The sequence below is a fragment of the Daphnia pulex genome, chromosome 2, assembly GCF_021134715.1.
Source record: "Daphnia pulex isolate KAP4 chromosome 2, ASM2113471v1".
Lineage (NCBI taxonomy): Eukaryota > Metazoa > Arthropoda > Branchiopoda > Diplostraca > Daphniidae > Daphnia > Daphnia pulex.
The window spans coordinates 1,687,763-1,710,361 of record NC_060018.1 but is presented as its reverse complement, the minus strand read 5'-3'; the positions used below and the strand labels follow the sequence as shown (position 1 = coordinate 1,710,361).

Sequence of the window (22,599 nt, the reverse complement as noted above, 5' to 3'; positions counted from 1 at the left end):
GTCAAGTCAAGACGCTCTTATTTCTTCCCCTTTTTTCTTTCTTTCTTTTTTTCTGCTGAATGCTGATGGACCGTCAATTGTTTGAAGCGCAGCACACCTCTTTATTCTTCTCGAACGAGAGACACTATATGTAGCCGGGCACAGCTGCTGGTCATCTCCGTCCTTTTGTTATACACAAGACGACGAATAGCTAGAGCCCGCGCGCCGTTTTCTAAAATAATAATGAAGTGGACCAGCAACCGACCGATCTGACCGCTGCTGGCGATGGTCATCTTTATGATCTATCAACCAGAAAAACGAAAGAGAGAGAGAGAAGACACGGCAGCGAGCAGATGTATCGAAATAAGAGCTGGAAGACAAAAAAAAAAGAAATAACAAAAACACAAGAAAAATAAAAATGGGCGGTTGCATGCCAGAGTATCATCACCTGCGAATATGTATGTCCAAGAAAAAAGAGCTGCGGTGTGCCCATCAGGAGGCGGGCATAGTAGACCGAATAAGATATGAGAGGGGACCCCATATTCCATCATGCGAAATGTACATAATAGGAAAACAATGATGATGAACCTGTGTGTGTGATGTGACGTCACAAGATACACGAAGCGGCGGCCGGCGAGCAGCTGCCCTGAAAACGTCAAATGGTTTCTTCTTGACTTTTCTTCGAACATTCACCTGCGCTTCTTCGTCTCCTATAGAAGAAAACGGCCCGGTGAAACAACACGCGCGACACAACTTTCTTCCATTTATCTCGAAAAGTTTATCTTCCTTCTCTTTCTCTCTCTCTCCTTTTGATGAAGGGAATAACGAAAACAGACTACACATTCACATAAGACATTACTCGGTGGATAACAGTGGGACACAGTCTAAGCAACGACCGGCCGGGAGGAGGAGGAAATCACCTGGTTATATATTCCCCAAACTCGATTCAACAGATGTTGCGTTGTGGTGTATCAAAATGATTAAAATAAAAAAGTAGAAGAAGAATCGGTTGGTGGACCGATGTGTCTCAGCAGCAGCGCCGCCACTTAATATTAAATACATTTCATAATAGAAAGACATTCTGGGCCTTCTTCTTCTTCTCAGATGTCGTTAAGAGATGGCAGAATAAAATGGAGGATATCCAAAGAAGATCACCTGCGAGCGCGCGGACGGCGTGTGCTGCTGCTGCTCGCCTGTGTTGATCACGCGTGATGATATCCGCAGCTGCTGCTGTGTCGTCCTCGTCATCACCTGGCGTGTCACTTTCGTTTGAACCGACCAAATGGGGAAACATTTCAAACAACAAAAGAACAAAACAAAACAAAAATTGGCCATTTTTCGGCCCATGGTTCGGTCCGTTTTTATTTTATTTTTTCTGTTTTTGTTGCCACAGATTTGTAGTTAGCAAATTGGTTGGTCATCACTTCCCTTTTTTCCGCTATGTTATTATACCGTGCGGGCTGGAAAAGTGGTGGACTGTTTATATATTTTCCAGGTAAAAAAAAAGTAACCGGGGTTCCTCTGTCTGTTCATTTAATTTGTCAGTTCAACGTCGAAATCCGTGTTAGCGCGTTTTGTGTTATGTGTGTGTGTGTACATATACGTGGCTAAATACGGATGATGATGGATGATCCGCGGTCCCCCTGTATATGTGCGTGTGTAAGCAGCAGGTGGAAAAATGACGACGGGGAGGAGGTGGATAGATGGGCAAGGAGGATGAGTGGGGAAAAAGGAAGGCGGGTGCACAGTCGAATGAAAAGGTAAAGCAAAAAGGGGCGGAGTTTTGGGTTCGCAGGGACACCGACACCGAAACCGAAACAAGTTTTATTTTTTTTATTTTTCGTTAAATTGTTCGTATATTTTTGCGCCATGGATTTCCGTTGTGTCACTCGATTCATTTTGTAATTCCCCCCGGAAAAGAAAATCTGAACGAATCAAAATCGACAAATTCTTTTTCTTTTTTTTTTAAATAATTTTTTTGCACGCCAATTATTAATGGAAATTGGACGGGATGGTGGCTGATCGACAGAAAGAGGTTGGAGAGCCGCCGTCGAAGGTTAGATGAGAAAAGAAAGAAACTCACGCGCGCCGTGTGGAGGCAGTTCTTGTTTGATTCGGGCGTTTTGTCCAGCCCATACAACTACAACATATAGCTATATCCTCCACGGACTGATGCTCACCTGGTTGTCTCCCCTTTCTCTCTCTCTTACAGTATGTGTTGTAAAAAGAAAGGAGGGGGGATAGGAGAACCTACCTGTGTTTGACAATAAAAATGGGAGGCGGAGATGGTGGGCGGCGAGGTGGGCTAGAGCTATCTCCCGCTGGCTCTGCTGCTGCTACACACTAGACTACAGTAACTGTAGGTAGGTAGGTACCAGGTAGGCAGCAGCGAGCCGGGTCACACTCAAAAGAGGAGGCGAGTGGGGCGATCCGGCTCACACGTCCACTTGTGCTCGTAGCGCTCGCATCACCACGTTATTTGCTTCTTCATTTTTGTCATCGTTTGATTTTGAATTGTTTGTCAAAGCAAATTCGACTCGCTCAGACTGTACGTTTTAGTATTTTCTCGTCAAACATCTTTGACTTGTATACCAGTGCTTCATCGACCAAAATAAGAAAAGATTGATGACTTAAAAAAAAATTTTCGAATTGTTTTTAGACCAATTGATTTCGGTTGTTGTTGTTGTTGCAAGAGTGAATGGTTCAACTGCTCGACACGAAGGTGGAAGGCTTCAACAGTTCGGGTCAATCAACGCGAGTTGAGAGTTGGCCATCATCAGCAATCAACAGAATCGGATCGTTATCGGTTCCGGTTTCTTCGCCCGACTCGGTTCCGGCGTCCGCCTCCGCCAACAGCATCCATCCCGTGAGCCGGCCGAATAGAATGCTAGTGACAGACAGTGCGCTGATCGCAGCATCCACCACTCCGGCAGCTTCAGCCTCCGCCGTGTGGAAAATGACGGATCTTCCCGCTTCGACCGGCAGTTCTTCCCTTCCGCTCCCGGCTCATCCGCATCACCATCCGCACCACCTCCATCCAGTCGGCGCATCGGGTAAGAAAAAACATCGCAAAGAATTTCTGACATTGATTGGTATTTGTTTGAGCCAAAAAAATGCCTAGTACCGCCGGTAAAACAAGACATGATTACCAATGCTATTCGCTCAAAAGAATTTAGACTTCGTGCTAAAAATTTAAATTTTCCACGTCGAAGCCGGTTGTGTATATACCTATTTATTCCGGCTCATAACACAAAGCCCAGCTGAGTTTGCCGACTGGCAACTGGTTTTTTTGGTTTAGTTTTTTGTTGACAAAATAGACGTGATCACCTTGGAGAGCGATGGCATCGGTTGTCTAGTTGACTCGATGCGCCGACATTGTGAGCGCACCGATTCTAATCAGTTTGACAGAACACGAACGAGAAATATTCAGATCAATCGGTGCTGTGCTGGGCGCACTACGTCACACAAAAGACGGGAAAATCATCGTGTCACTTGTTGGCACTTTGCTTAGACGATCTAACTGTTGCTTCATGAGGCTTAATAATGAGTTACTAGTTGTAGAGCAGCAGATGTTTGAAAACCTGTAACTTGTTGTCGACCTCGACGTCGTATAGTGCTACGTATCTAAACCGTCACGAGATCTGTTGATAATCACGACGACCGAAATTCCGTTTGTTTCAGCTCCGATGGTCAATTTACGCGACTTGTATGCCTCGGCGCCTCCTGGTTTGACAACCGGATTGACGGCGTCGACGGCGGCCGCCCACCACCAGAGGCTCCTCGACTTGTCGCGCTACTCGTCCGGCCTCATCCGACCGGCTTACGATCTGGCCGGACATCACCAGCAGTTTCTGGCGGCCGCAGCCGCCGCCGCCGCCCACCACCACCAGGCCCAGCACCACCACCACCACACCCAGCAGCAGCAGCATCATCATCTTCCGGCGGCGGCCATCGGCAGCGCCGCAGCCGGCGGTCTCTCCTCTTCCGCCGTCTCCAAACTGTTGGCCGCAGCGTCGGCTTCGTCCGGGCCGGCAGGTCACGGCGGCGTCATGGGCGCCCGCCCGTCGGGCATCATCGGAGGATCCAAGCCCAAAGTGGCAACCCCCACCGTCGTCTCCAAGATCGAGCAGTACAAACGCGAGAACCCGACCATCTTCGCCTGGGAAATCCGCGAGCGGCTCATTTCTGAAGGTAAACAGAAAACAAAAAACAAAAAAATTACCAAATTTCCGTTGCTGGCCCCCCACCAAATATTGATTTGATTTCCAACTGTGAGCTTGTCGTTTTGTGGCTTCGTTTATATGTCCCGTGTGTTTTGAATTCTTTCGCTGAACTGATTTGGTTCGTGTGCGCAAAACAATGAGCATTAAACCAAGCGTTTTTATTTGCTGTTGGCTGTCCAAAGGACAAGTGACGCGGAGAAAGTCTCATCGGCTATATAGACCTGCTGTGTGTGTGTGTGTTGCTCGGGTTCGTTCAAAAAACGTGATCAAAGGGCGTTAATTAGGGCTGGGGATCATGAGCGAGCACCTGATGAGGAGCCTATACACACACACAGCCACAACAACAACAACAACAACTAAAAATTTGGAAAAGCGAACGCGGACTTGTGCTGCTGCGCATGTTGCGTCCGTCTAATTAAACTCTATTGTTCTCTCCCTGCACAGCCGACCGGGCTTCGTTTTTTGTGGCCCCCTTGCACCATCATCTAACCTTCCTCCGTTGATGATTTTTGGCCAGCCAAGCGTTTTCCCCCCTCGCTGATGACGAAGGCTAATAATATCTTGCAACGATTTTCTTTTTCGTCTGAGGCCCCACCAGCTTTAAATGCTTTGACACGCTGTCCTAATTCTCTCTTAATGTAAAAGCGATTTCTTTCGGGCCGGCCGTTCACGGGAGGGGGCGATTGTTGCAAGTTGATTATAGGCCTAAAAGGTCATTTGTGTGCCGAACCCCAATGTTTCCATCGAAGCGAAGATAGAAATGTTTTGTGTCGATCACAGATTTGTTTTGCTAACGATCCGCATTCAATTTTATTTGTTTCGAAAAAAAGGTGTGTGCACTAACGGGACTGCGCCTAGCGTTTCGAGTATTAATCGCATCTTGCGGAATCGGGCGGCCGAACGGGCAGCGGCCGAATTTGCCCGAGCCGCCGGTTACGGCCTCTATTCGGCTGTTTCGGCCGCAGCTGCCGGTGCTGGCGGAGTGCCGGGACCGCCGTATCCTTTTCCCTGGGCCACTCCGCTCCATCATCACCACTGGGGACCGTCGAGTGCTGGATTGACTCCGCCGTCAGTTTCCCATTCGCTTCCGCCGGCGCTCACGACGCCACCGGCAGCTGCCAGCAGCCCTCACCGACCTCAGCATCCGCACGGCAGCAGCAGTGAGAGCATCAGTCCGCAAGCTTCGCCCATCCATCCTCATCATCACCATCAGCATCACCATCACCAACATCACCAGGGGCTCGGTTCCCTTCCGGCCGGATTTGCCGCTTTCGCCGCAGCCGCCGCCGCCGCTGCCGCCGCCGCCAGAGAATCCGGCGCCACTCCGCAAGGATCGGCGGCCGATTCCGTCCAGGGATCCGTTTCGCCGACGGGATCTCATCGAGCCCGTCGATCATCTCACGGTAATCCATCCATTTCAATTCCAGTTGCCCTAGGCCTATCATTAATCCCCTAGGCCTATAGCAGTAAATACAATGTCTAATCCAATAGATTCGGCCTATGGTGGTAATCGCCGCAGTCGCAGTCGCAGCCCCAGCGAAAGCCGCAGCCGCAGTTTCAGTCGCAGCCGTAGTCGCAGTCCTCTGCGTCAACACTCGGCCGATGCTGGTGCGGAAGATTCTTCGGTGCGGGCGGACAGCGTGACGCCACCTCCGTCGTCCGCTCACCTTCCCGGCCGCGGCTCCTCTTTCTCCGCTTCTCATCACCCGTCGCAATCTCAGCTGTTGCAACAGCAGCAACAGCAACACGCGGACGCTGCGGCTAGCCACCACCAGCAGCAGCAGCAGGGGAAATTCCGCCGGAATCGCACGACTTTCAGCACCGGCCAGCTGCGAGAACTCGAACGCGAATTCGAGAAAACTCACTACCCATGCGTGGCGACGCGCGAACGTCTGGCCAGTCAGACGCAACTATCCGAAGCTCGAGTCCAGGTCAGTTGGCAACATTTGAATTTTTCCCTCCCCCCTACCTCCCTGTATGTATGTGACGTTATAAATCATGTCATCTTCTTAAAGAAGTCGAGTATAGATTTATAAACATGGGACAATGTTACCCAACCGATCTCGAATTAGCTTGGCGCTTGTTTGATTTCCCCGCGGGTATTTCAAACTCTCGGCTATTTCGGGCATTTTTTTGGCCGTGGTTACTTTTTTCCCCATTTTGAAAAAGTTGGTATTTTCCACTCTGAACGTCCAGCCAGCGTTATCGCGATGGCAAAAGAAGAAAAAAAGTCTTGCAGCGGCAACGAATGAATGATTTGAACGAACCGATGGGATAATCAAACACCACCACCATCACCAGCGACCAGCGCTTATATCAGCGAATAATGTTGTTCGAGCTATATAATGCCAACTCGTCCAGCATGCGTGCTGTGCTACTTATACGGCGCGCTAGATAGCTGCCTGCTATAATTGTATATGTAAAAAGAACCTGTCCGTGGACAGATCGCGGGGCGTTACAACTTGAACGAAGCCAAAGAGATTGATGACTTTTATAGACGAAATGGTCGCCCGAGTGAGAGAGAAAAGAGAAGAAAATAAAATAAAATAAAACAATCAGAGACGTGGAATATCCAGTTCTGGTGGATTGGTTGTCGACATCTCGAGTCAGCGAAATAACTCGAGCATGGGTCAGCAGCTTTAATAGATTGCTCTACGTATATAGTACTTAACAGCTTTCGATATGTATATATGTGTATACGCAACGGTTGCGCATTGTGATTTCCACCACACACACACACACCTGTGTCGTTAGTTCGAATTAGGAGTCAGAAAAAAAAATAAAGAAGCCAAGTGGAGCCGTCGGCTATGCTATTATGGGAGACACGGACACACACAAGAGAGCGGAGAAAACAACCAACGCTCAAAAGCTATAGGGGAAAAAATAAAACAACATTCAGCCAAAATATACTATAGCCCAGCTCTCTTACATACACATTTCTCGTCTGCCTTTCGTTTATGAATAAGTTTTATTTGTCGAAAAGAAAAGAACATGGATACGAATGTTTTGCCGATAGAGAGAGAGAAAGAAAGACGGCCAGAGAGAAAAAGAGCGCCGCGCTCTGGCCGAAGAGGACGTATAATAGGCGATCAACTCCCAAATACAGAAACTATACGACAAGAGAGCCCCAGTTATTAGACATTATATAGTAGGATAGTAGGAGTAGTAGTACTGCCTTCAACTCGCTCGTTCGGGTTTCGCCGAGCTGCTTTTCTATTTCGTTCCTTAATAATTCTTGACCGGTTCAAGGATCTCGTCCGCTCTCGCTCTCTCTTCATTTCTCACCTTTCATTCTGTCTCATTTGTTTAGTTCCCCCCCCCCCCCCCCCCCGCTTATTGTTCATCAAGGTAGTAGACGGTATTCTAATACTGCCAGTTCTTTTCTGCTGGACAATCAGTTTGGCTGGCTTTTTGGCTGTTGTTTTATTATTTTTTGGGTTTATTCCCGTAACACCGACTGGATAACGAACGGAGAGAGAGTGAACGAAAGAGCGTGAACTAAAACAAACAGGTGGTGCAGGTCCATTAGAGTTTTAGTAGCTCGGCAATATACATACATACAGAATGAAGGGGAGAGAAAAGAGAATTATCGACATGAGAGATTCGGCTGCTGAGCTATGCTCGCAACATGCCGTTCGCATAGCATTCAAACTGTTAAGATTCTTCCCGTTCGTTTGAGTGATTTGACATGCGTCGTTGTTTCTTTTTTGATTTTGGTTTCAAACGGCAAAAACGAGGGAAAGAAATGAAACGAAAACAAAATAGCGAGCGACCGAGCATTTGACGCAATGACAATTCCGATGTTGGAATGAAATGTGCTGCCGGCCAAGGGTATAACAGTAGTGGAGGAATTACAGTAGTCACGTCGTCGCTAAAAAAGAAACAAGAAATAAAAGAAAAAAGAGCCAGGGAACTTCTTGTGGAACGCGTTGTGAAATGCCGAGCCCCCCAGAGTCATCATCTGATCCCCAAAAAACGTCCGCCATAGTATACATGTAAAAAGCTGTGTCAAATACCTGTATACCATCATGTGTTGTGTGTGTGTTCTCTCTCCTGCTGCTGCTGCTGGCATGCTATGTTATATGCCAGGGTATACCAGTATGTACACAACAAGCTAGAGAGTCCCTCTCGTTCAACTTGCTAAGCAAATCATGTTGACGGATGATGAACTACCGATGCCGGCCAGCGAACGTTTTCGCTTGGCCTGGAATTGTTGAGTAGAGAAACAAAAGATAAAAAGAGATAAATATCTAAGAAAAAGAAAGAGAGAGAGAGAGACAGAACATTTGAGTTTGATGAAAGACCGTGGGGACTAAAATGGCTATATTCTCTAACCAGGTTTGGTTTTCTAACAGACGAGCCAAATGGAGACGCCACCAGCGGATGAACCTGCTCCAGCCATCGCAGCATCCGCCAGGGTCGTCGTCGGCGGGGCCGCTGGAGTCGGGCCAACCGGGCCAAACAGCCAACAACAGCCAGCAGCATCCGCCTCATCAACCGGAGGAGGAGGAGGAGGACAGGTTGCCGGTGAGAGTAACGAGCAGGAGCCGCCAGCATCCGCCCAGCATCCACCGCCACCACCACCACCAACCAGTAGCGCAGCACCAACTCTTTGGCATCCGTGGGCAGCGGCGGCCTACGCCCGTCTCCATCCGAGCTGGATCGCCAACCAGCACCAGCAGGCGCAGCAGTTGTTCGCCGCTGCAGCGGCCGCAGCCGCCGCCGCCGGACGAGACATCCGCCGACTCCACAACAAATGATTTGATCCGTTTTCATGATGGCGACTATTACTCGACGACGGGCGACGACGATCATAGCGACGACGACGGCAATTGCAGCGACAGTGAGCAAGAGAGTGACATTAGCGTCGTCAGTCATCAGCACCGCCTAGGAGGAGGAGAAGAAGAAGGGCAACAAGAGGAGGCCCTCGATCTGAAAAAGACCAGGAGCACCATTTCGCCGTCAAGAGAAGGAGCAACAACAACAGTATCCGGCCGATGATTAATGCTGACGTGTGTGTGTGTCGGGCCCAAAAGCTCAGCTGTTTTTGATGACGGCTCTTGTGCTCCCTTTGGCTGCTGGTCGTCATCGGCCCCGGTCCGTCCGTCGGTCTCCCCCCCTTCTCAGCTCACTTTTTAAAATTTTTATTTGGGAAAAGATAAATCCAGTAGCACAAAACTGATGGGAAGGAATCCGTCAGCTTGAGCTTCTCTCCTCATGACAGCGCAGAATGTCCGACATGACTTTCTGGCCTCGGAGAGTTTCCAACCGACCGACCGACCCGACGACGAGCGCCTTATAAACTTCTCCTTTCAAACAAAAAAAATAATCATAAAAATAATAAAAATAGAATGTCGTTGATTTTTCTTTTCTTTCTATTTTCTTCTTTTTCTTTTTTTTTTGAATTTCCCGCCCATAATTGGGCATGTCAAAGTCGCAGCGCGCGTCCACCTTTATATAGTAAATGTTGTTTGATTCTTCTTCTCTTTTTCGTACTATTTTTTATTTCATGGTCTGTATATTTATAATATCCATAGGTGTGCACTGTGCAGTGTGGGTTTAATCTCCTGTTTGTTTGCGCACGCCCACACATTTTTCTGGGGAGGCAGCGTCGGCTTAAACGGCGAGCTTCCTTCTTATTTTTCTAAATCTCTCACGATTTCTTTTATTTCTTGTTTAGTTATCATTATGTATGCCTTTTTTTTGTTGTATGATTTTTTTTTTGTCCGTTCTCCTTTTTGGCCATATGTTTAACAGACAATGAATCATAATGCAAGCCGAGCCATGCGGCAGCCAATTCGGCGAAATATTCGCCATGAATGATCGACTTATTATTATGACTACCAAAACACACACACTCGCACAGCAGTTGTATCCGCATTCGTTCGTGTCTCCAGTCATTTTGTGTTTTCCATCCACCCCACTTTTTTTTATCTCAACCGCCTTCTCCCTCCTTTCACCTCCTCATTCTTTCAATGAAGTTAAATACAGGATTTAGACGATGAAAAGGAAATGAAGAATTTCTCGACAAAAATGAATCGAATGCCCCCAAAACGCCCCAACAATGTAGGCAATGTAAAACATAACAATAAAACTCGATCCGTCGAGTCTTGCCACATTTTTCCCGTGTCGTCTGAACCCATCCAGCGATGAAGGATGGCACACACAAATCTCTAATAGTCCTCTCTATATGTACGTGATTGCGAGTCCCGACAAAAGCATACCTCCCCCACCCGAGTCGAAACTTTGAAGTCTTTTGATTTTGGCTACTGCTGACGTTATATGTTCACTCGACTTTGATTGGCATACGAGGGATGGCTCCTATATTTACTAGACTCTGTCACGAATCGTATAGATATCACCAGCAGCCATCTGTCGTACGTGTAATAATACACAGGGGCAGTCGGGAGAAAGAATATAAGCCAGGACTATCTAGCTCCGAACGCGTCTGAAGCGACCAGCTCCCCCCGTCTGTGTTGGATAGACGCTGGCCGGGGCCGTTTTGCTGACTCCGGTCACGTTCCATCGACGGAACGGGCGCGCATATTCTCAAAGGCAACAGCAGCAGCAGCAGCAGAGTCCAGCAAAGACAACGGGAGAAGACAGCATAGGCTCCTTCGTGAAAGGATGAGCAGAAGAAGAAGAAGAACTTTGAACCCGTCTGACTCTTTGGTATAGGACAAGGGGAACCCTAGCGTAGAACATAAGAGAGTATAACAGTTGACATTAAATAGTCTGAAGCGGATCTCATTTGGTATGCCTTCCCGTCATCATTGGCATTCTTCCCTTTTCTTTTGATTTTCTATCTTTTTTTCTTTCTTTCTATCCTTTCATTCATCCGTTTGTCCCCCCCAGTAATTTCATTTTTTTAAACAAGCGGCTCTGCATTTACATACGTTGTGTGTGTCGCAGCTCAGCCCCGCGTTGGCTGAGCGCCGGCGGATGACACGGGGTGGTGCCATGTCCAAGAGTGTCCAATGAATTGTACATCATTTCGCATCGGTGGATTTGGAAAGAAGGATAGAAAAGAGAAAGAAAAGAGTCGACTATAACGTCCATCACTTGATGTGTGTGTGTCGGTCGCTGCTGTCCAAGCGCCAGTCCAAAAGGGAAAACGAATTAAAGCGTGGGAAATGTTGATGAGCTAAGAGAGGCGTCAGCAGTTTGACTTGATTTCTATACGTGTGCTGCTGCAGTGTATATATACACAGCTCAGACAAACACGCTCAAATAAACGGCTATACACACACACACACAGCAGACAGCGGCCTGGCTGCTGGCCGACTGGTGGTATATAGTCTAGCCATTATATGAAGTATTGCGACGGCAATAATAAGGGCCGGTCGGGACGCGGCGTCCGAGTTTTATCGAGCGAGCGGGGGATCCATAAAAAGTGTTTACTCATTAGCCGGCCCTATTGACTATAACACTATATATAGGGCCCGGGCCTCAGCGTATAGTGTTGCGCATTTATATGTCTGATGGGAAAAGATAATCTTTATTTAAAGAAGAAGAAGACGAGGCTATAAGAAAAGAGTGAAGTCGAACGGCAACGCAACACATGTTGCCGTTTTCTTCTCTACCAAGCGCATTTTCCACACAAGATGGATGTGATGGATCGGGCACGGAGAAGATTCTCTCTCTCTCTCTCTCTCTCTCGGATAGTTATGTATTTTTCCCCCTTCGGAGTGGACTGGACTGGACAGGTGGACGATTTGTCACGAGCTCATACGAATGGGAGCGCTAGCTCTCGACTGCTGCTGCTGCTGCTTCGCTTCTTTTTGTTTCGCTTCTTTTTCTATCTGCTGCTGTTGCTGCTGTGTTGAAGGCCCCCCTGGCGACCGGATTATTGAGCAAGCCGGCTCGCCCCGACGCGATTGGATCGCAGCGGGGTCTTTAACAAAATAAATGGGATGCGATTACAAAAGTTTTCGTTTTTTTTTTTTTTTTTTTTTTTAATTTGGTTCTTCTTCTTTTTCTTTTTTTTAAATTTCCTTTCTGGTTCGAATCAAAAGTGCATAGGGAATTTATTTCTTTATATATTTTTTTTGGTCGAGTCGACTTTGGTTCTTTTATTTTACACTTTCGGCGAGCAAAAGATCATTAAGGCCCCTAATATTATTATACATTCGTATTTTTTTTGGCCTTTTTTCCGCTCGTAAGCTTCAGGAGAATGTCGATTCATTAAGGCGATCGGACCTGTCCAGTTGTTCTTATTCATTTTCACTGGATTTTCCTTTCACACCAGTTGAAAAATTCGCATCCTTTATCTCTGTCTGTTGCTCGACGAATATGCGGACGATAGCCTTCATTCAGCCTTTAATGGGCGAAAATACAGGGTACGTTTACAATGTGTATGGCTTGACTGTTATGCGAACGTACCCGGTGTTAATACCGATGAGTTGCCTCATCACACGCCAGCACGCACTACAAATAATGGGGGCCAATCTAACCGGTATAATAAGTACACCACTATTTTCGTCGCAATAATACAGGTTATTCCTTCTTGGTTTCCAAAAGGACCTGTTGGAAGGTCTTTATTGTGGTGTTTTCGGTTTTAAAGTAATCATCTACTTTTCTTGCAAATTTTTACTTTTATCGTTAATGTGTAACCTGATGAGACGAACTACTAGATAACTAATAATCTCGATCCGTTCAGCAGATGTCGAACGCGAGTAAGAAAACCGCTTTATTAATCGCTTTTGAGCGGTTTTGATTTAAGATTTGGGGGTCGATTATTAATCTATCGATATGTAAACCAGGGTTAATTAGAAGATGGTGTCGTCTGCTTCGTTATGGTGGTAACAAGTTTCGAAAAAGAGGTGCTAGGTGTTTTCTGATTAGTGATTAGTGAAGGATATTGATAACTAATTAACTATATCTATGGCATAACTATGGTGGACCAAACAGTCATTCGTGGGAGACGTGGCTGCACGAAAAATAACACAAGAATTAACATTTAAAAAATGTGGTCGTCGTGTGAACTCTGGTAGTGGCTTTTTACAGAGTAACTTAATACACTGCTGTTTATAGCAGGTAAATGAATTCAAGAATACAAATAGAATGATTATGGGAGTCTTAAATAGAAGAGAAAACTCTTCCAAATTTGTGTAAGTTCCTGAATAGTATTTATCGTTTAATGGCAATTTGTTTGCTCTATGTATTGTAACCTTTTCCTTTTTGCACATGCAGATTTGAGACCAGAGCCAGCCATCATAACACCAAGTTCTGCCAGTTTTGCATGTCCTGCTATTGACCACAGCAACAATCTCAGTATCATCACTTGGGTAATGATTTTCGTTACTTTTATTAACCTGTGACATTCTGCTAGATATTTAAATGGTGCATGACTTTGCACCCATGCAGTGTATTATTACATGTAAACCTTAAATTCTCCTATTTATTAACAATTAGGGTTTACCCACTGTCTCATTTTCAACTTTTACTTCCTTGATGTTTCTGTAAATATTTTTCGTGACCCATTTTTTTTTTAATTATTCAGATAAACAGCATCCCATTGGAGAAACTACCGATGCCGACCATGTTACGAACCTCTTCTTCCCCTTTCTTCAAAATGTCCTCGTGTACGCCCATGTGAGTGTGGGTGTATTCACGAGGACACCCTTTTTCCTTTCCCGCCTGGTGGATTCAACCGGATTCAACTTTTCTGCGGATGGAGAACTTGTGGATGCCTGGCCGTATTTCCCAGGCATAAAGGTAGGAACAATGTTTCTCTATTCTTCCCTTTTTCACTATTTGATGACGGTTATTATAAATCGGTATACATAGTACGGAGTAGGTTAATTCCTGAGCTAGGCGCTTGACTAGGATTGTCAGGATTGTTTTCTCCCGTTTTCTCTTGCCGTTTTTATCGACTCAGTTAGAGTTCATTAAATAACATTGGTAGAACGACTGCAGATCAGGCTTGTTTTGTACCTCACAACTTTATGGATGAACAGTCAAATTCGGAAATATTTTTCAACTTTAAACACTTAAAGTAAAGTGCAACGAGAACATTTTTTGACCACGAAGGACTTGCCGCCACACCGGCACCTTCTCGTTTCTTTTTTTTTTCCTTTTAATTCCGGCTTACAGTAATGGAGGGAAATTTCTCTCTATTAATAAAGTCTATCGGTTTTTGAAAAAATTGTGATTGGACTAATTGATAGTGGTTCCCATTGAGAGGCCTATACAGCCACTAAAAAAGCGATCGCTCGCTACAGGAAACGATGTCGATTCTTTTGTCCTCCACCACTTCAGCTGCTGACTCGATGTCGGTGAATTCCTGACCGGTTTGTTGTGCCCGAAACAAAAACGTCAAATTCCCCAATGGAACATTTTCTCCATCTCAGGTGTACAATAGTTTAGACAAAAGGAGATCGCAACTTCTACACTTCATTGACCGTGAATATCATCCGGAGAGCTTCTTGTCTAAGTTGCTATATCAGTCGACTCTCGATTTTTGTCCGATTTGTTTCGTTTGTGTTGGGCGCAAAAGAGAGAGAGAGAGAAAAGACGCGCTATTGAACACCTTCCTGTCTCCCGCCGATGATAAACATTCTACTACGTGTAATAAATAATAATAAATGGTTTTTGAAAGGAAGGACAAGAAAAGGAAGAAAGAAAAGGAGCTCGCAATAGAATGTGTATAAGCTCTCGGTTTGTTGTGTCGTTTCACAAAAGGTTTTTTTTTTATTTTTTTTCAAAAGAGAAGAAGTGCCGAGAGAGGGCGAAAAGAGTGGGAGGGAGGCTTGACCGCTTGAGGTTCATGAAAGGTAATTGATCGTGCGTCAAGGACCTGGTCAAAAGAGAATTCATCACCTGACCAACGAGCAGTGACCAATACAAAAAAAGAAAAAAGAACAAAAAAATTCGGAAAAAAAAGATGAAACAAATTCGAGATGGTTATTTTTCTGCCATCGGCAGCTTTATTGTTTCCAATTGTTTTGTATTATTATGTGTACCATATTTTGAAAACACGGATTGATAAATGAAGGCGATGGGCTGTAGCGCCATTTTCTGCTCGACACGACCATCGTTATTTCACCTCAAGTGGTGGAGGTGATGGCGGTTTTCGGACGTGTAAGGGTGGGAGGGGGTTAGAGGGAAACATTAACAAGCATTTCCCTTGGTTGTTTCTTGCGACGGAGATACATACGACAATAGGCCGCCGCGTCCCTGCGCAACGCAATGATGAGATGGCCGAAATTTTCCAAATAATAATTCAATGCCTCGACCAATACAAACTCATTTCAATGTGATTTGGACCCGATTGAAAGGCACGCTCGATTGGATTTGGCGATTATCTCCTTCCTCGTCAAAAGACATTTTAGGAGAGAAGGAACAAAAAAAGATAAGATAAGAAGCGCCCAGCCTATTCCCCTATTTATACACGGCCATCCAATAGAAGGGACCGTCCAATCGTCTTGTGAGAGGTAGACGCGACTATGCTACTACGTAGTATATATTTATACAGTTTCATTTTCTATTGTTGTTGTTGGGATCAAGAGACACAAGAAAGACTCTAAGGAAAGAAGAGATGGGGACCCGAGAGTCTTCCTCTATGTCTACGTGTTGTCCCGCACGCCTCATCCCCCCGCTGCTCAACCGGCTGGCGATGACTCGGCGCTCAGTACCCAAAAGTGTTGTGCCCGTGCAAAGATGAGAGCGCCCTGGACCACTGATCCAAGAGTGGCACACAACAACAACAACAACACACATTTTTTTTTGTGTTGTTGTTGGAGGGAGGGGGGATAAGCTTTTGTGTGTACGCAATAATAGTCGGAAGAAACAGGGAAGACGATGGTGAAGTAAAAAGGGGAAAAAGGAAAATGAAAAATGTGAATGCGCGACTGCGCGCTACGGGGGAACACCATTCGATTTTATTGTTGAAAACAAAACAAAAAGAAAAATCGATCCGTTTTTGTTTTTTTGTATTTTGATTCCTTTGTGACTCTGGTCGTGTGTTGACCGTGTCCGCAGTTCTCTGCCATGGCCATCAACTTTGGGGTTAATTACATCGACGTTATTGTTCCTTTCTTTTCCTTCCCAAAAGGTCAATTATACAAGTTCCCCTGCTTTTAACAGTGTTTCACATCATCGACACTGTGTGTAACCCCCCTTCGTTTCTCAGAAGGATCGTCCGTCTGTTGATTTCGTGTCTTTTTATTTTTTTCTTATTATTGAAATTAATCAACTGTAAGTTGAGGAGAGAATCGAAGGAGAAAAAAATGGATAGACACAACCACCAGAACCCCCAAAAAGCAGATTTCTGCTGATTAATTCAACGACACAACAAAAGAAGTCCCCCCAGCATATCTCCGTCCCATTTGTGGTCGGTCGTGAATAACGCGGAACCGGGGCGCTCTCGAACCCGTTCGATTGCCCGCTGACTTGTCTCAGCTCTTTTTTTTTTTTTAAATTCTATTCTTTTCATAGAAATTTTGAAGTTAATAATTCAACCCCCATTTATACTTTGTTCCTCCTTTATTCTTTTCTTCTCATCTCCACTGGGGTTTTAGATTTGAAATATTGAACACCATTTCTCAAGTAAAGATTCGGATTGGATATTCTACATTTTTTTTTTTCAAAAATATTTTGGGTATTTTTTTTTTGTTGGTCTTGTTCTGTTTTGTTTCGCGGCGAGCGTGTCGAAAAAGAAATGAAAAGAGGCGGAGAGTCGCGTCTTTGATGAAGCGTGGAAACATTTGTAACGCGGAAACAGTTTTTTCTTCTTTTCCTTTTCGGTTTCCTATACCACTCGAACATTTTCTAATGGAACAAAAATATTTTTCTTCCCCCCATCGTTTATTCTCTCCCCAAAAAAGAAAACGAACGCGAGCCCAGCATGGAGGAATCCCGAAACAAAACAAAACAGAAGAAAGAAAAGAAACAAAACAAAAAAACTCATTCCGGCTGCCGGAATTTGTTCTTCTTAACCCACCCTTCAACTTACTGAGTTACTTAATCAAAGTCAATTGTGTCCGTTGATTTGTTCAGCCAAAGCTGTGCCCTCGATCCTCTTACAACTTACATAGCTTATATACGTACCTAATGCTATGTATATAACGTCTAAATGTTTATCGCTGTTTTAAGCTGAAGAATTCGATTGCGTTATAGGAATTTAGTCAAATCTTCTCCGTCTGTTTTTTTTATTTGTCTTCTTCTCTCCCGATTGCCTTTTATTGACACTCAGACTGCTGTGAATTTCTATAAGGAAGTTTACAAAACCGAACGACGTACGACGATCGAAGGCCTCTCGCTCCTGGTCTGTCTGTGTGTGTCTCTCTACAAGTATAGAAAAGTATCGCCCGTCAGCCGTGATGAATTGTCCGTTGTATTTCGGGTCAGTCTTGTAGCGCTCTGACCATCGAGGGGTCGGCTTCTTCGTCTTCTTCGTCTTCTTGGTGCTACTATTCTATTCTGAATATGTTGCGCTCGTATTGATTGGGAATCAGTTGTTATTGATAACACGTGAGAGCGTCTGACCTGATTGATTGTGGTCTGTTCTCTGCCGGCTGGCGGCTGATACGTACGTGAGCCAACACAAGTATTTATTCCGATACGACCAAAACAACAAACAAACAACAACAACCTAAATATACACGTAGAGATGGATATTTTCTTCTATATAGCGTCGTATTATTGTTGGCCGTTGCATAGCCTTGTAAATCCAATTTTTCTTCTTCGAGACTTTGAATGCATTTCCTTTTTGAAATGATCAAATTTATTATTAGAAAAACATTTCCATTGGTCTCCTTATTTTTTTTCCTGGTCCCCTTGGTCTTTTTCATTGAATTTGATTTAGTTTTTTTTTCTTCCTGGCCGCCGGCCTTTTTGATTTTTCTCATCCTGGGAATTTGAATGCGCACTCATTTTTATACCCATCGTATTATATATATCTTATTACAGTAACACACACATGTACATAGAAAGAGAGAGAGAGAGACCTCTTTCTCCGGCTCAATGGCTCAGACAGCTTTTATCCAAACTGAGGGCTTTATGTTCTTAAACTGCCTACATAGATGACATCGTATGGCTGCTGCTGCTGCTTGTACGACTTGCCCTGCTGCCGTGCAACCACCAGCCAGTCCAGAAATCCACAGTGAAAAGGGTCTGATGATAACAACAAAAAAAAAAGAGGGCCATCCGTAAGATATTCGACGCTCAAACTCAGTGGACTGAGCCCAAGTTATTGCTCGACTGATATTGCTCCTTCTTCTTCCCTCTATGTGGATTTAATCCATTCAATAGGTGCGCGTATAGACGAGTCTGAGGGAAAGGCGCATTGAAAGGAGAAAAAAGTAGCGGCGTCTTCGGTTCGTCTTTCCCTTTTTTTTTTTTTATTTTACGATGATAAAAGAGTCACAGTCCAACGTCGTCGTTGAATTGAAATACTTTGCCAGTCTGAGCATTTTCAATCCGCTTGTTGGCTCTCGTACACCAACCTGCCCGAAATAGCCTAATCGCCTAAAGTGAGAGAAAATTGAATGGAACTGATCCAGGACGACTGTGCTGGAGTATAGAATATATATACCCCATTACTACCTACTGAGCGCCGGGATAATCTTCTTCTTGCACAGCAGCTCTCTCGCCGAGAGAGAGAGAAAAGCAAAGAAAAAAATATCTGATGGGCGCGCTGTTCAATGCTGTGTGTGTCTTATTTCTCTATTTCTGGTCTTGGTATAAAGATGGTCGGTCGGTTGGGTTCTTTTCTCTTTGTTTGACGCAATCCAGTTTTTCCTTATCGGGTAATATGACGGTGGTGTATATAGAGAAATTTAATGGGCAGCACGGCTATAAAGTTGCGCACACCACCACGACCGGGGCTGCTGCTGGCTGGCCGCGCCACCATCAAACAGCCGCCGCCGTCATAACTTTTGATGGCAATGGCGCGCTAATACTACGACTTGGGACTACTACACACACACACACACACACACACGGGCAAGTCACAAGCCGAGGCGAATATTATATATATACAAGCCGGACCAAAGTCCAGCCAAACATTCAACGTTGGTCTAATCAAAGCTCCTAATCCCGCCAGCACATAGCGAGCAGCTATATGTGCTCTCTCTCTTATTTCTTTCTATGGAATAATGACTTGATTTGGTAACTTTTTTTTTCATCTCCTTGTGACTGGCTGCTGCTCATCTTCTTTTCTTCTTTAGCCTTTTCCGTCTTTAGCCTCAATTTTCGGGTCTCTGGCCACAGCCAGAAGCCCAGAATCCTGAAGCCCCTCGCTGTGATGAGAGACCGTGTCGGATGATGCTGTGGCCTAGCCACCAACCAACCACTCGTCGAGCTCGTCGAGTGGGCTCTTTTGTACATATACTTATTACTTTATGTATACCACCGTGGAATAACACAACGTATGTAATACCTGAGCAATGTCCATCACGGCTCACTCATCACGCATATATGAGGCCTTGGGTGCTGAATAGCCGCAGCGCCGAGCTGCATACCTTCACTCAGGTGATGGCACAATGCGAGAGCACCTGCGGGGCCCTCGCAGGAATGAAGGAAGAAGAAGAAAATAGAGTCGAGCTCTATTCTTGAGGCCTTTTTGCTACAGAAAATGGCCTCCTAGCTGCCGAAGCGGTTCGGCGACTTTGTCTACAACCATCAAACAGCAATTAACGTTTTGGACGTGTACAGTCCACTGGACAAAAGAGGGCAATTACCTTCTCCGCCTTCTTTCCCCCCTCTCTTCTTCACTCGCGGACGAGTTTATTCTTCTTCCAAGAGAGAGAAAGAGAGAGAGAGAGCTGGCCTTCCTAATCAAGACGTAATCACGCGCTGGATAACTCCGGCCGCATTCTTTTCATCGCTGTATCTACGAAACTAGTGTATACGCTACACGAGTGGCATAACCAACGAAAGAAATTAAGAGCATAAGCACACACATGTGTATGGCCTATGTGATGAGCTGGGCATGATTACATGAGAAATCTTGCTCAAATATAATTCCCAGGTGAATATGACCGTGGCTAGGCGCATCACATGCACTCAGGGAAAAGAAGGAAAGAATAAGAAAAAGAAAACCCTCCCCAAAAGAAAAAAAAGAAAGAAGAGAGAACCACAAATTATATCGTGAAAATGTGTACGGGAGCCAAGAAGAAGGAACAGACGGTAGCAGCTAGCAGCGCGCATAGGTTTTGTCCATCCGGCAGGTCGACTCTGTAGCTGGCCATGTTGCTGGTTGTTGTGTATAGCGGCGGCATCATTTAAACGCGATTCAAGGTTATTAATAATATTCCATCTCTCTCTCTCTCTTCAGAAAGTTTTTCCCCCCTGTGTGTATGTGTTTGGTGTCTTTGTGTGAGCGAATGTGTCTGCTGTGTGGTGAATCTATTGAACAAATCCAAAAGAGATGGGGATGCTGTCTACCAGTCGTCCATCCAACACCTGCTGCTGCTGTTGCCTACTGTTACATCTAACGATTGTACAAGTTGCATTTACCCCGTTCTCTCTCTCTCTAGCTCGACTCGATTTACGACGCAAAATGTGTGTATAAATATGTGGATGATGGAAGAAAAGAGCTGAATTTATATTTCTTGGTCAGTCGCGGTGGACACATTTTTTTTCTCTCTCTCTTCTGGACGCGCGGGCGAAATAAACTAGTACTAACAGAGTTCAAAGTGTGTTGGGTGAGCTATATAGGAGGGGAGAGTCAGGTTGGGAAATTTATCTGACAGATTAATAACCCCCGAAGTGGGGAGGTGCTTCCACTTTCTTCTTCTGCTGCTAGCGCGCTGAGGATGCGCCCAGCAAACGAACGTTTTCATATAAAGGGGGTATAATGTGACGCGCGTTTCGACGGAGCCAGTGGCGATGATGATGATGATGATGCTGGGGCTGCTGGGCATGAGGACAAAAGACGTAAAAATATATATATATAAAAAAAGGGAAGCTCAGAAAGAAAAGAAATATGTTTTTTCTTAAAAAAAAGGCAGCAGCAGCAGCAACCAAACATTTCAAAGAACCGAAGTATTTTTTTTTTCTTTTCCTTCAAGAAAAGAAGTTGCTGCTGCTCGACACCTTTCGTTTCGGTATTTTTGTCCGTTCGGGAAATATTATTAAAGGTTCTCAATCTCCTCTATAGCTCTGCGCTCTATACGCCGGTGCATGAGTTAATTGTTCATAAAAGCCTATCACAAAAAAAGATAAAAGGCGGCTCAGCAAGCCGAACAATCTAACTCTATACTACCGAGTACTACTCAAACTCTATGCGGCTTCTATTAGATCCAGGCCCCCTTTTTTTTCTTTTATTCTTATAGCATCACCTTCATTATTTCTGAACAATAATAAAAGCTCATCTGTGTGTGTGTGTTGCTCAGTCGGTTGACCGTCTGTTCCGCATTTTTTCTTCCCACAAAAGAAAAACAAAAAACAGTTGCGGAATTTTATTCAAAATAAATTATTACCTCAACTTATATACGTATGTTTTGATAAATCGAATATAGCTATAATATAGGCCTGTTTTCCGGACTTGTCTGATTAACATCAAGACTTAACAATTCCGAGCTACTGCCTTATTATATCAAGTTCCCTTTTTTTTTCTCTCTCTCTCACTAATAACGTCCTATCATCCAGCAATAAATGTTTGTGTGCCGGAAGAAGATGGAGCGAGAGAATATATAGTTTCAGTAACAACGAGCGATGTATAGACAAACCAAAAGCCCTGCTGAAAGTTGTACCTTTCATACAGAGCGACGTGTGGTTGTTGTTGACAGCGGAAACGAGCGTTTCTTTTCAATCCGCTTTTGTTCCGATATAGAAAAAGACGTGATGAGACATTTTCACGCACCTTTTGGCTCATATCCCTTCGTCTCCTCCCCTAACAGACATTGACATTCATCCTCCTCTCCCCCCCCTCGTAAACACAGACGTATGCGTGTAATAATAATGCACACCTTTTTTTTTACCGACATCTATCCCATCAGCAGTGGCTGCTGTTGTACTTACATCCTCTCTCTCTACACCACACAACACAACACATACTATGACTGTATATCCCATTAGCCTTCTATTCAATGTCCTTTGTCGCCCCGTATCGGCATATTGACTCGAGATATATTCGTCACAATTTTTCCCCTGTGTCTACATGAGATCCACAGGTATATGGCCAGCGTTTTGAATAGGGCCAACAGGTAGTGCACAGGCCGGGAAACCAGAAGGTGAATGCATATGGAAGAGGGGAGCCGAGGTTAATAAGCGAAAAGAAAAAAGAAAAATGTGTAACAAAAAAAAAAGTGGTTGGTGAGAGAGGGGAGGATTTTGAAAGAGACGACAGACAAGTGTCACCAACAACACGCTAATAGCGCCTATCTGTGTACGTACACCATATACCCCGGAAGTATATCGTCTATACATTTGTCATCAATGTGTCACGACT

The 22,599-nt window shown here is 45.0% G+C and overlaps 1 protein-coding gene across 2 annotated transcripts; it reads left to right on the top strand.

Moving 5' to 3' along the window:
- The first annotated feature begins 2,363 nt into the window (after positions 1 to 2,363).
- On the top strand, positions 2,364 to 10,210 carry LOC124201460 (paired box protein Pax-6-like). Of its 2 annotated transcripts, none has more exons than XM_046597759.1 (5): positions 2,364 to 3,032; positions 3,661 to 4,170; positions 5,033 to 5,605; positions 5,694 to 6,133; positions 8,558 to 10,210. In XM_046597759.1, the coding sequence occupies exons 1-5, from the start codon at positions 2,678 to 2,680 to the stop codon at positions 8,960 to 8,962; spliced, it is 2,283 nt and encodes a 760-aa protein (XP_046453715.1). In that variant the 5' UTR covers positions 2,364 to 2,677; the 3' UTR covers positions 8,963 to 10,210. The 2 variants fall into 2 exon arrangements, with proteins under 2 accessions (XP_046453715.1, XP_046453714.1); XM_046597758.1 differs by having other exon boundaries at positions 2,370 to 3,032; positions 8,541 to 10,210.
- Positions 10,211 to 22,599: the final 12,389 nt, after the last annotated feature.

Bases quoted from the DNA above. Each gene is read 5' to 3' on its own strand.
- LOC124201460 (XM_046597758.1), top strand. From the start codon at position 2,678: ATGGTTCAACTGCTCGACACGAAGGTGGAAGGCTTCAACAGTTCGGGT. The intron at 3,033-3,660 runs GTAAGAAAAAAC...CGTTTGTTTCAG, and splicing joins CCATCCAGTCGGCGCATCGG to CTCCGATGGTCAATTTACGC. The intron at 5,606-5,693 runs GTAATCCATCCA...CTAATCCAATAG, and splicing joins AGCCCGTCGATCATCTCACG to ATTCGGCCTATGGTGGTAAT.